This window comes from Clarias gariepinus, chromosome 5 (assembly GCF_024256425.1).
Source record: "Clarias gariepinus isolate MV-2021 ecotype Netherlands chromosome 5, CGAR_prim_01v2, whole genome shotgun sequence".
NCBI lineage: Eukaryota > Metazoa > Chordata > Actinopteri > Siluriformes > Clariidae > Clarias > Clarias gariepinus.
Genome location: NC_071104.1, coordinates 31,251,321 through 31,268,340, shown reverse-complemented (window position 1 = coordinate 31,268,340; position 17,020 = coordinate 31,251,321). Strand labels below are relative to the sequence as shown.

General features: G+C 38.8%; 1 protein-coding gene across 8 annotated transcripts in view; it reads left to right on the top strand.

Annotated features, from left to right (window-relative positions):
* The window catches only part of col18a1a (collagen type XVIII alpha 1 chain a), an 87,732-nt gene that overhangs the window by 53,674 nt on the left and 17,038 nt on the right, over positions 1-17,020 (top strand). For 4 of the 8 annotated variants that reach the window (XM_053496604.1, XM_053496600.1, XM_053496597.1 and 1 more), the window contains 14 exons: positions 1,921-2,459; positions 5,967-6,050; positions 6,843-6,893; positions 9,446-9,527; positions 10,189-10,602; positions 11,050-11,186; positions 11,412-11,438; positions 12,097-12,294; positions 14,219-14,245; positions 14,759-14,821; positions 15,077-15,163; positions 15,266-15,316; positions 16,400-16,549; positions 16,736-16,798. In XM_053496604.1, coding sequence (XP_053352579.1) covers positions 1,921-2,459; positions 5,967-6,050; positions 6,843-6,893; positions 9,446-9,527; positions 10,189-10,602; positions 11,050-11,186; positions 11,412-11,438; positions 12,097-12,294; positions 14,219-14,245; positions 14,759-14,821; positions 15,077-15,163; positions 15,266-15,316; positions 16,400-16,549; positions 16,736-16,798 — 1,973 coding nt within the window. The remainder of the gene's footprint in view (positions 1-1,920; positions 2,460-5,966; positions 6,051-6,842; positions 6,894-9,445; positions 9,528-10,188; positions 10,603-11,049; positions 11,187-11,411; positions 11,439-12,096; positions 12,295-14,218; positions 14,246-14,758; positions 14,822-15,076; positions 15,164-15,265; positions 15,317-16,399; positions 16,550-16,735; positions 16,799-17,020) is intronic. The other 4 variants (XM_053496605.1, XM_053496598.1, XM_053496603.1 and 1 more) reach the window with 3 other exon arrangements.

Genomic DNA, 17,020 nt, shown 5'->3' with positions numbered 1-17,020 from the left:
TGTAATATGTTATAGACATCAGCCTAACCTCTCTGCTCTTATTGTTTTAGACGCCAGCTACAGAACCAGTCAAAAGTTTGGACACATCTTCTAATTACATTGTTTTCCTTTAGTGTTTTCATTTTCAACATTATAGAACAAACAATACTGGAGATTTCAAAACTTTGAAATACCACATGGAATTAGTTGATTAATTTAAAACATTAACAATAATCAATCTTCATTTTAATACATGAAGGCCCTTCTGGAACAGTTCTTGCATGCACAGTATGGCCAAGTGCATTTGCAAACCCCATCAAGCACCATGATAACACTGGCTCTCATGGAAAAATGTCCAAGAATTACCTCTGCTGCAGAGGAGAAGTTCATTTAGAGTTACCAGCCTTAAAAAACAGCACCTTAGATTAGAGCCGTTATAAAGGCTTTATAGAGCATAAGTGGCAGATACATCTCAATGTCAACTGTTTCAAGGAAATAAGTGCATATTTTGGATGCCTTCAACATTTTCAAGAAATAAAAACCAGATCATCGAATTAGAAGGTGTGTCTTTTAACACTTAGTTACATAGGACTGGGCACTCCAAGTGCTTACTGTATCTACAATAAATAATTATGCTAACAGGCAGTGGACGTGTTATATTGTAAATTATTTCAGGCCGAGTTTATAAACCTTTAGTTTACCTTTATAATTCCTTTTGTTGAAATAAACAAAATAGGTCTAATTATTCCCGATTATATAAATAAAACCCAAATTGCTGTAGCGTAACAAATGACAGCTCTTTATAACTAAATACTTTGTACTCCTCTCTGGCGCGTTCCCTATTCCAAATAGTTTTTATCGTTTTTTTATTAGTTTTTTTTTTTTTTTACTCCATAGAGCTGGGTTGCTATTTTAGAAAAGACTGTGTTGGCAGATTTTATGTAATATCTCCCTTGAGGTGACTCACTGATCCTCTGAAGAGAAATAAAAGTTGTATGTTATTGCCCCAGCAAATGAAAAAAAAAATCTCTTATCAAGGATAAACATTATTTCCTATTAAGGAAAAGCATTGTTCCTTTGCACGTTTTTTATTTATTTATTTATTTTTTTGGTGCACGTATTAAATATGAAAAAATATTTTTGTGCACATATTAAATATGGTATAGAACAAACAGTAGAACAATTACAAGGGAGATGGCATGGTGGCTTATTGGTTAGCACCTCCAGGGTCCGGGTTCGATTTCCACCATTCCCATCGACTGTATGCGTGGAGGTTAGGCTAATTGGTATAGTGTGTGAAGGCGCGTGTGGGTATGTGTGCCTGACGAAGGATTGGAACCGCATCCAGGGTGTACCCCGACTTATGCCCCAAGTCTGGGATAGGCTCTAGGCCTACAGTTACACAGGATAAAGCAGTATAGACGATGAGATGATGAGACCATTACAAGGGGACTTTTATCATTTTGCTCCTGGATATGGAATTGCATTGCACTAAACATTAATAAAAATACAATAATAATACAATGTACTGTACTACTATATAGGTAGTGTTTGGGCTTGGAGGATGGAAAAAGGGTGGGATTAGGGTCAGGTTCGGGTGGGGGCGTTCTGAGTACTGTTCCATGTTAAATCTGTTTAATCCCAAATTAACCCTGACGACTACCTCTTAAAGGAAAAAAAACGCTAATGTTGAATGAAAGCTGTGCAGGGATTCAGCTATATGTAACCGTGCAAATTAGTCCCTACCAACTTTCATTTATTATTAGCCATGGTAACTCTTTTGAGTTCATTCCTTTAAGGTGTGATCCAACAGTCTAACAACACACTTTTCTAACCAAGTCCTCCCCTACAAACCAAATGTAAACCTCAGTTATTTTCCTATTTTCTATTATATGGTGTCAATCATGTTTAATTAACCTTTTTTCCTCTTGTTTCCTTTAGCAGTGGATAGAGGTGTGTCACTCTCACAGCTGATTGGTTTCCCTCTTCCTGATGGTGTCACCAAGAGTTACGACCCAGACCCTGGCTTTGTGTTTGATATGAACTCCAAGACTGGTCAGCTGGCTCGTGCACACTTGCCCGCATCGTTTTACCGTGACTTCTCTCTCATGTTCAACCTCAAACCAACTTCCACCAAACCTGGAGTCATCTTCTCAATCACGGACACCCAACAAAAAATCATGTACGTGGGGGTGAAACTTACAGCCACGAAGGACGGAAAGCAGAATATTGTTTTGTTCTACACTGAGCCGGACTCCCAGGCTTCCTACGAGGCTGCAAGCTTTACTGTTCCCTCCCTTTTCAACTACTGGAATCGTTTCTCTATCAGTGTCTTGGATGATCAAGTCACCCTGTACCCCAGTTGTGATTCAGAGCCACAGACGAAGCCGTTCGAGCGCTCCCCAGATGAAATGGAGCTGGAAGCAGGGGCTGGGCTCTTTGTGGGTCAAGCTGGAGGTGCTGATGATGACAAGTTTGTGGTAAGTTGGGCCCTGATGCAAATTTAACCATGAGTCTGGGGTAGTTTGGTCCTGGGTACCTCTTAAACAGTATTGTGTTTTGAAAAAAAAAAAAAAAGGTTACTGCTCAAGCATGAAGATTGTTAAATAGGAAGAAACCAATGTGCCTTCCCCTACACAAGTTTGATTTGATTGAGTTTGATTTTGCTAAAATCTGAATTTCCTCTAAAACCTGTAGTCCAACAATAGGGGATCCAGGAGCTGCTGAGTAGAGCAAAAGAAAAGTGTTGGCCCTATTTTTGGAAGATCACAAGTTAAAATCCTAATAATGCCAAAGCCGTCTGTGGTAAGAAGTCCAAAAGTGCAAACTTGGCTAAGTCCTCTGGCTGGGAGGGATGTCATTACTCTCTCTCTCCTGTCAATCACAGCAACACTATCCAGGCAGGAGCTCATAAATGTGGTGGAAGGCACTTGGCTCTTTTCCCAGAGTGTGTTCCAGTGAGCAAATTTACAGCAGATACCCCCTTCTTTCCATATCTTATCCTAGAACTGACCATGGCATCTTCTAATCTTTTTGACCATGTGAAAGATGTAGTCTCGTTGTGATTTAGAGTGTTAATATGCATCTAATTTAAAGGTTAACTCGTGTAATTAGTGTATAAATGCTGCAGCATCTCTTCTCTAACATTCTCTCGGTAAAATGTGGCTATAAGCCAGTACACTGTCGGCTTTGTTTTGAGTTAAACACTCCGCTCCAAAACAAGGAAATACAGATCTAATAGAGTCAGCCTACAAATGGCCCTTTGATGGTTTGGGTCTGACTAATACTTCCTGAACATTTGATGAGAACTGCAGACTTTAAGCCAAATGGGATATCCAATCTAAGATAGTGTGTGCAAAGCAGCTTTTTTTTCTCTGGGTCACTCCATGATTCCATGGCTGTGCTTTAAAGCTATAAAAGACATAGTTTCCCCAAAATTTACCAAAAAACATGAAAAGTCAAAAAACTATTTTTTTTTTCATGTGATATTGACTCATGAGGTAACTTTGAATGTACTGTTCAATCCCATAATTGGCAATATATTAAACTCAATTCTAAATTTAAAATGTATACTTTAAATAAGTCATTAGATGTTCTAGATCATTCTGATCTGAGGTCCTGTCCTCAGATGATGCTGACAGATGTTCTCTGAGGACTCATGACTGCAGTTGCTCGATAGTTCAGGACTGGAGTTTCCTACAGTCTACCTGAGCGTCCCATAACGAACTGGTATCCATATTAACTTTAACATATCACCTGTGATATTGAACTTTTAGTCTCACACAGTATGACTGCAGATCAATCCCTGCTATCTGCTTTACTCAAATGAGGATGGGTTCCCTGTTGAGTCTGGTTCCTCTCAAGGTTTCTTCTTACTGCCATCTCTGGGAGTTTTTCCTTGCCACTGTTGCCGTCGTCCTCGGCTTGCTCATCAGAAACAATCTTATCATTTTGATTCATACACGATCACATTCCATACAAACTTTAATATTCTTTTGATTGTGTAAAGCTGCTTTGCGACAATGTCAATTGTTAAAAATGTCATACAAATAAAATTTTATTGAATTGAATTAAATTCTGCCTGTTAGGAAAAGGTTGACGTTTCAGATGGACCTGCATCAAAGGAAATTGCAATTATTAATAAAAATAGACAAAAAAAAGCAGCCCATGCATTATAGAATCATAGAAGAATAGTACTGAACCATCAACTTCACAGAAAAATGTGGTTGGAAAAAATATCATGAATGATAATGATCGGAAATTGTTTAAATGCCTGGTAAACATCATAAAATCAACCAACAGTGAATCACACAGCTTAACAGTGAAAGTAAAAGCATTGATACAAACATAATGTGACAAGAATTCACATTCTTGGACTAAATTAGGACTGAACACCTGTAGACCACTTGTTATTGAGACTAATCAGAAAATAAAGGCTGCAAATGGATAGGGAGCATAAGGATTGGACCTTGGAGCAATGGAAAAAGGTCAGGTTGTCTAGTGAGTCCAGATTGACCTTTTCCAGAGTAATGGGTGTGAAAGACTGTAAGAAGGGAAGCACATGAAGCGATGACCTCATCATGCATAGTGCTCACTGTACAAGCCTCTGGAGGCGGTGTTATGATCCTGGGTTGCTTCAGTTGGTCATGTCCAGGCCCAGGAGTAAAATTCATAAAGTCAGCTGATGACCTGAATGTACTGTTATCCCATCAGTGGAGATTTTTTTTCCTTGATGGCACAAGGACTCAAATTGAGGAAGAGTACTCCTGGAAGTATGAGAAATCATTTTCACACATAAATGCTAAAAGGAGACAAACGGAGTAAATTTTTTAAGTGACTCTGGATAAAAGTCTGCTAAATGCCTAAATGTAAATCTAAAAAAAAATTAACCTAGTTACTTGTACCTGTCATGCATTAACAAGTGAAAACATGTTGACTAAGACTAGAGGAATTTTTCATATAAATAAAATTATTTAAATAAATTCCATAATTTACCAATTGAATAGTGCCATAAACATGAAGTCACCCACAGATTTAGGTTTTAAACCCGTCTACTTACCCGTCCTTATGAAACACATTATATCATTGTAATAGTCATTGTAAATGGCCTTATTGTGTATCCTTATAACTGTGCACTACTTAGGTATTCTTAAACATGGACTCCAAGTATTTAAGTGACTCTGCAAATCCTTCTTTATCTTCGTAAGGGAATGAGACCACACTAAGGCTGCATGGTTATCACAGGCCTAGCTATTATCCATGGCAGCGCTGCCTGTCCTGCTGTCTGCCCATAACCATAGTGAGGCGCCCGGGCCAGCAGGAATGTTCCACTTTCAGGGCTGGACTAAGGAATCACAATAGGCATTCATGAGCAGATGGGTGGGATGCGCTTCAACACGATTCCTCTGATCTTACCGTGTTTCATGTGGTCTGGGGAGGCCTTTTAGTGTGACATCAGCAATGTCTTTGTAATGAGTCAGCCATTATAATTACAAGCTTCATTAGGCTAGATATGATTACCATCTTTTTGCTCTCATTAGGGCTGCGTGCTAATCGGCAGATCTGCGGGTTTGACTAAACTCAGCTAGGACTGTGGGATTTTCAGCAAGGGTCGCTGTTTGCACCACAAAAGGTCAATTTAAGTGTCATAAAGACCCTTTGACTGCATTCTTGAAAAAAACCTTTGACCTCACCCCTGGTCATGTAAGAAGTGAGAGGGAAATCTGAATACGTATGAAGATAAATTTCAGTTAATGTTATTTGGAAAAGCTGTGTTGCTCAGGAAATAGTAGTCTGAATGGCATTATATTTAGGGGACTATAATGGTAATGGCCTTAAAGGACAACAATAAACTGGTATGATCCTTTAAAGTGAGTGACATCAGAACAAATGTCTGATGATATGAGAAAATCAAAGGGAATCGGATATAAATTGCAAGTTGCACTGATACACACAGTTGCTCATTTATGTGGATGTTTGTCTTTCAGGGTATTATTGGAGATCTGAAGGTAGTTGGGGACCCTCGTGCAGCTGAACGGTATTGTGAGGAAGAAGAGGATGATTCCGATGGGGTACGTCCCAAACTTTGATGAGCACAAAAGACCCATACTCACACACATCCCAACTCACTTTATGGGAGATTTCACTTTGCCTCAAAATAAATCATGTTCTCACTGGAATTTAAAGGGGATTTCTTTTTTGTTTTTGGACTATAACCAGACTTTATTTGTGGTTGGGAATGCAGCTTGATGTGTCAGGTCACGATCAAAAGCTCAGAAATATTTTACACACACACGCACACACACACACACACACACACATATATATATATATATATATATATATATATAATGTTCCTCTCTCACACACACACACACACACACACACACACACATATATATAGGACCCAAAAGGGGGTGCATTAAGAACACACAAACACACACACACACACACACACACACACACAAAGAATAAATTGTTGTTGCTGTTAACTTTTTTTTTAATGATTTATTCTTTGGCTGATCTTTTCCAGCAGTGGTGAAAAATACAAATGGTATCGAGTTATATATACAATACAAAGGTATTTTATACATGTTTTGGGGTTTGCATTAATGTCATGTGCCTGTAGTGCAGAGAATCCGCTCATATTTTAAAGAGAATGCTTTGCCTGCAGTCCTGTTTCCAGACAATGAAGCCTTAAACACCAGTGAAAAAGATCTGTTAGCCCCCAGACACATGCAGAACTTCTGGCTTTCTGAGACAACATCAAGATAATGAGATACAACTGATAAAATGTAAAAGTTAAGAAGATGAAATAATTCTCTCTCTCTCTCTCTCTCTCTCTCTCTCTTTCTCTCTTTCAGGCCTCGGGTGATTATGGAAGTGGTGATTATGAAAACAAGCCAACAGTCTCGGTATTGTCTACTCCTGTTGTTTAATGTTGCTCAAAGTGTTCTATTGGTGAAACCTCAAACTTTTACAATCAGCTTATACGCTTATACAGTATGCAATTTTCCACACATAAAACCTGGTCAAATCGCAGTGCGGTGTGGTTTCTGTCTATTTGTGTGTTGATGTGTGTGCCATATGAGTTTTGGCCAGACTGCGGTTTTGCAAACTCTTATCTCCTGGAGGAAATCCCAGTCAAACACTGACATCTGGGGCCAAGTCTGAGACAAAATAACATCCTGTGCCTTCCTGTTCCGTTTACACTGGTCCATATTAAGGTAAAAAAAGGGAAAAAAAGAAACCTCCAGTCTGATATAGTCAATGCTTCTGCCTGAGCATGCCATGCCAGCCCCGATTACAGAGGAAGAGAAAACCAGGTGGCTCCACTGGACTGAAGACACAGGTCTCTTTCCTCAGCTTGTGTGCGTTTTTACTTAACCTACTGTTTTCTCCATTAGTGTAAGGGAATAATACGCTCTGAGTGGGGGGATGTTTGGCTTCTGTGCTCCTAAAACTGAACAGGTCTTGGTGTATCAAAGTCCAGTAGCGAAGCTTGTGTTGCATCACAGCGGCTTTTCCTTTCATTGACAAGTATTTATTAGGTCTATAAAAAAAAATAAGCCTTAAATTTTCTCAACAGCTGTTAGGAAACACAGAGTCAGCGGCTTCATTCTTTCCCAATCCTCCTACAGCATGCAACGGGTTTAAACAAGCTCCAGAGGAAAAGCAAGAAGGTACCGCCGAGCAAAATTTCCATTGTGTTGCAGTGGAATTCGCTCCTGATTGATGGTCTGTTCCCTCGAGGCCATTTTCTCTGCTTGTTTCACAGTGGATTAAGATGTATGATGGCTCACAGTGTGAAGCATTTCTGGGGTAAAGACTCCTAAAGCGCGTGATCTCTTATAGCTATTTAAGCGTGAGTCTGCCATCTGTGATTTAATCATATCTTGTAGGATTTCTTTATTTCCGCCATTTAAACGCTTCGAGCACGAGTCTGGTCTCTTTAAGGTAACGCTTTGAGCTTGCAATATGATTTCCAGAGTCGCAAGTAAAGTATGGTTTACTGGTGTGTGCAGGTCATGCCAGTCACAGGTTGTGCTTCTTTTCAGTTTGGGTAAGTCACTAAGCTGGTAAACTAGTGATTCGACTTGTCCCTTAGAGACAAATGGATCCATAGAACTAAAATCCTTCGCCTTATTATAACAAAATTCCATTCTTTTGCAACAATAACAGGAATGCATCCTGACAAAAGAGAGCAATCTCCCCCCAGAGCAGGATTTACTTTGCAATTCATATCCTCCCTTACTGTCATGTACCCAGCGCAGGTTAGCGATTCAGGAGAGGAGTTGTGCCGTATGTCATCTCTGTCTTGTAGCAGTCAGGAGTAACCTCCCACACATGAAACAGTGGCTGTAATGGCAGATGTTGCAGCAGCTTATTTTCCTCCACATACTTTAATCTGCTGTCAGATAGAAGTGCGATGCCTCGGGTGCCGTTTCTCATCCTGCTCACACTTTATGGGATAAAATACACACTGTTAGTAGCCCCTAAACACCATTTTTGTCCTATTTCTATCTAATAATAATAATAATATGATTTTTGTATTTACTAATAGGCAAATATTTAAACTACGTATAATGTACGGAAGGCAGTATGGAGGGTCAGTGGTTAGCACTGTTGCCATGCATCTTCTGGGTGCCAGCAACGAGTTTGATTCCTGCTTCAGGTCCGTGTTCATGGAGTTTGCATGTTCTCTCCGTGCTTGGTAGGTTTCCTCTGAGTACTCAGGTTTCCTCCCACAAGTCCAAATAAATGCACGTTAACTGGAGGTCATACCACGATCGTAAAATTACGATTGGCCTTCACTATCCCCAGTTGGACTACAGAGATTCCTAGATGTATGGATGGATATTGCATGGAAGGAGTCTCTAGTGCAAGCATTTCGTAATGCTCAAATACTTAAATGTTATGGCTGAATCAACTTGTTTATAATAACACAGCATACTTTTTTATTCATTAATAGTTACATGTATAGTTTTCAAATGCCTCACCAGTCTATCTTTCTCTTGAAGCAAATTAGATTTTTGTTTCTTCATAGCTTGTATTTTATGTCTTACATCCAACATTGTTTTGATAATTTTTTTCATTTTGGCTCAGGAAACAAGGAACATGGAATAATAAAAAAAAAAAAAAAAAAAGAAATACACACAAACACTCGAAAGCCCGTGGGATAATGTTACTTTCCCCTTTCGGATACAATGTGTTCTAAGCAGCTATAATGTCCAAACCCGCAAACCATAACATGACATCTGCAATGTATAATGATAAATTATACTCTGAAAAAGTATTGGATAAACAGTACGTCATTGCTGTATGTCATTAAGTATACAAATCTAAGATGTCTCCTGAAACAATACCAGCAGTTTTTGGCTTTGTGTGATGTAGTTGTAGATCACAGTATTCAGTTTATAGTCTCTAATGTTTAGAGCTCACCTTCTCTCTGTATATTCTCGTGCAGATCACAAGCCAACCTTCCAAACCACTACAGCAGCCGCCAGTGCACCCTACTGTGGTAACAGTGAGCAAAGATGTGGCCAAAGGTGAGTGTGTTTATGACATAAACCTCAGTCTAGACTGCTGGTTACAAAAGTAATGTCAAGGTTTTTTTTTATTTTTTAATAGATTTACATTTTTACAGTTTGTGTTACTTGAAAAACGTTCAAACTGACAGTACTGGGAAATATTAGTTTAATTAGTTAAAATAATTTTAGTTAGACTCATAGCCTTAGCACAATAGTTATAACTGTCTTTGATGTCTTACTTAATTCTAAGACATCATTCTTTTATGACAAGCCTAATGTTCAAGTGTATACCAGTCAAAAGTTTGGGCACAAGTTTGGATTTATATTTTCGGACAACTCTGCCTGTAAAGTAGCAGACACATCTCAATATCAATTGTTCAAAGAAGATTATTAGATATTTTGGAACAATGTCCAAATTTTTAATAGGTACTATATGAGACTCTTTTTGGAGCATTTTGCTGCCCTCTAGTGGCCATGATATGTGTTACAGCTACCAACAACACAATTAACGTTAATCATCACTAATGTGATTGTTGTAAAAAATATATATATATTTATTTATTTATAGCATAGTGGTAGTGTGAGGAATGCTGAATGATTTGAGAATAATAAAAAGTGTCCACATTTCAAGGTTATTTTTTCTACAATGGATTATGTAATCATTTTTAATAAACATCAGGCTCAGTTGATGGCTATGGACGAATTTCTGGCTCATACGGTGATTCTCGTGGAACATCTGGCTCACATGGTAATTCTGGAAGGTTGTCTGTCTCATACGAAGATTCTTTTGGCACTTCCGACAATTCACACCGAACATTTGGCTCGTATGACAATTCTGATTTAACATCTGATATACATGACGATTCCCGGCGTACATCTGTCTCGGTCGGTGGGACACGGACTTCAGGCTTAATCCACGGTAGCAGGCAAACCTCCGACCGAACCGCCGATTCAAGCTCTGGGAAAGTAATAGGTTTGTCTGATGTCTCCCGACATACACATACTGTGAGTACTGGAGGTCGAGGAGTTTCGGGGTCCAGTGTTGAGAGAGGCTACTCTGTGGATCTGAGGCCTGGGATTTCCAGCTCCGAAGGTGGGTTGGATAGCATGAACATAGGCCTGCTACTGTTTTGTGCTCTTCCATAAACTTTCCCAGTGAGGCTCTGCATGAAGTGCTGAGGTAAAGCTTGAAGTGCCAGCTGTGCCAGTGCCAGCCAGAGCGGGTAGCACCAGTGACTTTTGCGTATTGCATGAAATGTGGCATTGCTACCCTATTTCATGTCGCTATACTATACAGGAGTGCTGCAGCTTGCTGAGATGTGGGGATATTTCCTAAAGGAATGCCTAAGAAGAATAAGAATACTTAAAATATTGCAAATAATAATAATTTCTGATGCTTGCTAAAAGGTATTCCTTAAGAAATATGTTGATGTCCAGGCTGAATGGGGAGGCTGTGTATTAAGTTAATTTCGTTAAGTTGTTTATTATTTATTGACTTTTTTTGTGGCATTGACATCTCTTATATCTACTTTGTGTCCAGTGCTTACAGCAACAGGAGCTCGGGGAGAAAAGGGTCAAAAAGGGGAGCAAGGACCTAAAGGAGATCGTGGCCCTGAGGGCCCCAAGGGAGATGGAGGGTCTAGGACTGGCTCTGGAGGCGGTGCCAAAGGAGAGAAAGTATGCAAAAACTTATCTTTAAGGGTATACACAGCATTTGGAAACTGTTAAACATTATATATGGCCTATATGAATGTTCGAAGTAAGTAAAATGTGTATTTAACAAATTAATGTGAGAGAAGCCCCTGTACTGGTAATGTTAACCATATAGATGTCAGAATGTTTATGTAACAACATCACCTAATGTGGAGATCAACATTTGTGTTTTTGTCTGTAATTTTTCAGGGTAGCCCAGGAGAAAAAGGAATGAAGGTACGTTATAAGAGTTACCAAAACCCATTATGAATCCAGTATCACTGCATTAATAAAACAATCTTTTGTGCGTGTGTTTTTTGGAAAATGATATCTTGTTTTTTATTAAAAATTATGATTTTTGATCATAATCATTGAGGTCTAGCATAAGATGAATTTTTTATTCTGATTGGCCAGAAGCGGTTAATTAATCTCTGACAGATGTTCTGGTTGCAAATCACAAGTTTCTTTCAATGAATATGTTTGAATATGTTTTTGTTCCTATATTAATGAACTACGGTGTACACTGCCACTTCTATAATTAAAGTTTGCATGGATAATTTTTTTAAGCAATTTCAGCTAGAGTCTCCAGTGTCCATGTTTTGTAACTTTGCATAGCATTGGATCATGCAATTTTTTTTTTTTTTTATTTATACACCACCTCCAGCCAAACAACACTGGATCAGCTTCTCCCACTATTCCCGGACACTATCTTATTTGTCTTATTATCTTGTTTTGACAGACTGGACAGGAAAAAGACAATTGTAGATTTTTTTTTTTCATTGCACTTGCAGTTTTGCGCTCTCAGCCACCAGAGGGCTTAAAACACAGCATTCTAAACTGTTCTTTAAATTTAGAAATAACTTAAACATGACTGTTTGATCTCTTTTTTTTTTAGGGTGCTGCAGGATTTGGCTATGCTGGACAAAAAGGTGACCAAGGACCTCCTGGTCCTGCTGGTCCTCCTGGTCCTCCCGGGCCGAGTGCTGAGATAGTGGAAAGGGGAGACGGCACAGTAATGCAACGTGTTGCAGGACCGAAGGGACCACCAGGACCTCCAGGACCTCCGGGGCCTGCCGGACCAGAAGGAGAAGCTGTAAGAAGCTTTACATGCTTCCTTTCTAAACAATGATTCACTCTTTGTTTGTTTAACAGAAAAATTGGAAAAATAAAATTTGCTAGGTAAATGCAACAATATGTACAGCGATTTATTGCAATACATGCAAACATAAATACACTATACAACACAAAGAGATGTGTGTAATAACTCTATAAGAAGGTTTGAAGTTAATATTTTTAGGCAAGCTTTCTCCTAATTTATTTAAGTAGTCTTCAGGAATAGTTCCCCAGGAATAGTTCCCCAGGAATAGTTCCTCAGGCTTCTTGAAGGGCATTCCAAAGCTCTTCTTTGGACATTGGCTGTCTTTTGTTTCATTCTCTGTCAAGATGATCCCACACTGCCTAAATAATGTTGAGATCCGGGCAAACCGTTCCCCAAGACTACATTAAAAAATACAAGAAAGTCTACCTCTTTGGAAAGGGTATATCAGGAAACCAGGGGTGATTCGAAACTTTTGCACAATACCGTATTTGTGTTGCTCTGTCATGTTTCACTGCGGCTTAAGTAATCGAAAAGGAAAAAAAAAGTCAGCTTTATGGCCAAAATTAGGTTTCTGGCATCCATTTTAATTTCAGAAGTAAAAACAGTTGGTTTGCTAAAGAAAAATGTCCAAAACCTTGTTTAGTTTAGTGTGATTTCCACACACAGTATTTGTCCCACTTTATGAAAGTTGTTAAGTAGCTTTGCACCATAGCGAAATGGCCTCAGCTTGTAATTAGATGTCAGCTGTTGAAATGCCTGTGATATTCCAGCACAGCGGTTGGAAAATGAAATGATCTCTTTTTAGTTTTGAGGTTAACCAGATTTTAAATTGATGATATTTTATCAGCTTGTGGTACATACATACTACGTATAGTAGAAAAAGTTGGCGTAGTGGTTAGAGCTATGTCCCGGCACCTCTTGGGTCATGGAGGACATCATTCCTGCTGTGTGTGGAGTTTGCATGTTCCAGAGAGATGCATCCAGATAAGCTTAATAAATTGATTTAATGGCTATAGGGTGTGTGCTTGATCTTTACGATGGATGGTGTTGTGGTAAGGGAGAGATTACCAGGATGGAGAATGAGTGAGAGCAAGTGAGTATAGTAGAAAGTGTTGACCATGTAAAAAGTTCTCCAAAGCCAGTACACATACTGTATATCCTGATTTATTTACTGTATGGTGAGGAAGTTAAAGAATATTGGAATATCTGCTGTTTGCTGTAAAGATTTCATATGCTTCATATGGCTTCATATTTCCACTACAAAGCGTTCAGCCTCACTCACTTTGGACCTTTATTTACTTCTTATTTAGAATCCACTGCACGTCCACTTATGGCACTTTTTCAGGCTGTAATCTCTAATTAATAATAAGTGGCGCTAATGACCAGTGCATCTCCCACTTAATTAGGCTCAATGAAGTGAGTAAATTAAAATGAATTGAATTTCCAGATTGTGGTATGAGGCCAGTGAATGTCCACAGCACTGTAGAGTTTAGCATTTCTCCTGTTTTAATAAATCACAAGTAGACCATTGACTAATCCCAGTGTGATCCTAATGTAGACTGAAAAATGCTCTGCAGTGCTGTGGACAATATGGACTGCAACCTTGAAGCTTAAAGCGCTTTACAGTATTTATGACACCATTGACTTCAAGTGTGACCGGTGTCACCCAGCATCCTTTATATATAATACATTTGTGCGTAATACTGTATGTATCGTTCATTTGTTAATGCCATATAAACTGCTGTAATGTCAAAACCGTATTGTGTCTTGCCCAGTGAATGCAATCAGTGGCACAAATGACTGTGTATTATGCCCTTGAAAGGTGCTGCCTAATGCATGGGGTCCCCCAGATGCTTTAGCTTGTGTCTGAAAAAAAAAATGCACCCTATAAATATCCCTTTTTTCTGTTTTCTCATAGGGTGACCCTGGTGAAGATGGAAAAGCCGTAAGTTTTCCTGATTAATGGACCACTTGTACATGGTGGATTTCTGCTTTTGAGTGACTTCCATGTAATATTTCTGGTTTGACTACTCAAGCAAGAGCAGCCATGAGCCAAGCAAGCGTGATTGGTCAAACACAAGTGACAGGATTGTCATTAAAATAATACATTTATGCATGTGTAAAGTGTTCAAATTTACCCAGGATGCACAATTTGTGTGTAGTATACTGTAAAGATTGCAAATATCATTGCATAATTCCCGAAGCCAACCCATTCACACTGCCTATTTCATATTCAGAAAAGGCATTAATGTGTTCATTTACAAGGACGTCTGAAGCTAACATAAATCATCAATAAAATGCCTGTGTTGCACTGCTCTTACACTGCTTGACTTTATTTAACTGTATCACACTGAAATATTGATGATGTCCTGTTTTCATTATGTACTGCACAAATATAAAAGTACATACCCAAATGCATTGCATTCAACTTCAGTTCCTCTTTTTTTGAAATTCTTAGGGACCACCTGGACTACCTGGTTTCCCAGGAACCCCTGGAGATACTGGAGCTAAAGGAGAAAAAGTGAGTGCAGTAATTACAATCATGTAACACAGCAGCATTCAGTTGTACCTTGGCATTTATTAATAGGTCTATGATGGAAAGTGCATGTTTATTTTGTAATACTGTAGTGTTAATTTGTTTATTGACGTTTTTTGAAGTAACAAAATGCTGACCTGCTACAGTAGTTACAGTGAATTGTGCATGGGAATACAAGTGGTGTAAAAGACGTAAAGGTTAAAAGTTCTAATAAATGATCTGCTTATATCTTATTTTCAGGGTGACAAGGGTGAAGGTCACCCTGGACCCAGGGGACCACCAGGACCTCCGGGACCTCCAGGACCACCTTCTCGCTCAGACAGACCTGTGAGTGTTCGGTGAACTATGTCAAAATTGAAATTAAAAATGTATGTTAGAAAGCAGTATCTTCATTCTCTCTGCATTAAACCTTTTTTATTCTACCTGCAGACATTTGTGGACATGGAGGGCTCTGGCTTTGGTGATCTAGAGGGGCTGCGGGTAAGAAATACAGGAGATCTCTTTGATTAGAATGTCAGAGGTAAACTTTGCAGCATGCATGTGAACATGTGCTGATACTGTATGTTTTTTCCAAAATCTTTAGCTCTGTCTAGCACTTTAAGTTACTTACTGGATCACTAATAACCAAATCAAATTTTTTAGATGTACAATATAAAGAACAGTATGTTTCTCACATTCTACAGAGGAGTATTTAATTATTCTCCTATTTGAACATGTTCTTTAAGATTTTAACACCACTGGCAAAGATAAAGTGCTTAAAAATATAAATGTAAAAAATGAGCCTGCCAATGTCTTGATTGTCAGGAAAGAGAAGCTGAGTTGATTATAGGTGCAGATCTCTTTAATACTGTAACCAGTGTGGCATAAACATACAGATGGAAGACAAAGACTTACAGAAAACCTGGAACTTAAATACACTAACCGATCAAAAATGAACATGAACCAGGTGATGTTGTGATGTCACATGTACATGTAACTAGGGTTGGCTAATTGAAATTGTAGTATGTAGTCCAGTGCCATTCCAACAGTTTGTCTCATCTCTGGGAACCCAACAAAACCTGTTTGTGTGAGTGGAGAAATGTGTAAAACTTTGTGGATTAGGTGAGGATATAGTACCATGAGTCTAAAGAAAGTTAACAAGAGAAAAAACAAAACCCTTACCATGGCAAAAAAAAAAAAAAAAATTGTTAAAAGTGTGTGGAACTCGTCATAGTTTTCCATATGCAAGAAAAAAAAAATCACTATTATAATTAAAGGTTAAGTGAGGTTTAATGTCTTTTATGCCATTAATATGTCTAATATGTCTAATTTTTATGATAGTATTTATATGCAAGAGTTACAAAGTCACCACCGGAACGGATTAATTTGTCTGGCAAGGGTCCATCGTATATAGCTTTTTACTTATCCAACTACCATAGTGGAAACAACTACTTATATAATAATTATTTGCTTTGCGAAAGTCATTTGCTTAATAAAACGTTTCTAATTTGTCTACCCTATTTCCATGCAGAATATTGTTACCTTTGTAAAATAAAACTGTAAATTTCCATCTCTGTCTTTTAGGGATTGCCTGGTTTGCCTGGTCTTCCTGGCCCACCAGGCCCACCCGGACCCGCAGGACCTATAGGTCCCGCTAATGTTTTAAATGCTTCTGTTCCTGGTGTACCCGGACCTGCTGGCCCACCTGGAAAGGACGGTGCTCCAGGACAACCGGTATAGACTTTCAAAAATCCGTAATACATAATAATATGCCACTTTATTAGGCTTTTACAAAGTCTGAGTGTTCTGTTTGATCAGCAATTATGCCTGAAGCTATATCGGTCCTTGAGAACCCCTTTGATTAGATATTTTCAAAAAGCATGATTTGTTCTTTAAAATACTAAATATTGTAATCTACAGGGACTTCCAGGCCTCCAGGGTGCTGACGGAAAACCCGGCCTGCCTGGCCCTAAAGGAGAGAAGGTAGGAGTGCATTAGCATCTTAATCCCCAGCATCCGTCTAGTTTTTTGACAACTTGTGGGTTTGCATCATTAGTTTCCATGGATGAAAAGAATTTGCATGTTAAAATTAAACAGGATGATGATAATCCCACGAGGGGTTTATAAATGCATGGCAGACTTAATTCTGCTCCTGTAGTGCTGCTGAAATGTCACTTGTGCATGTGATATTAAACACACTCACGT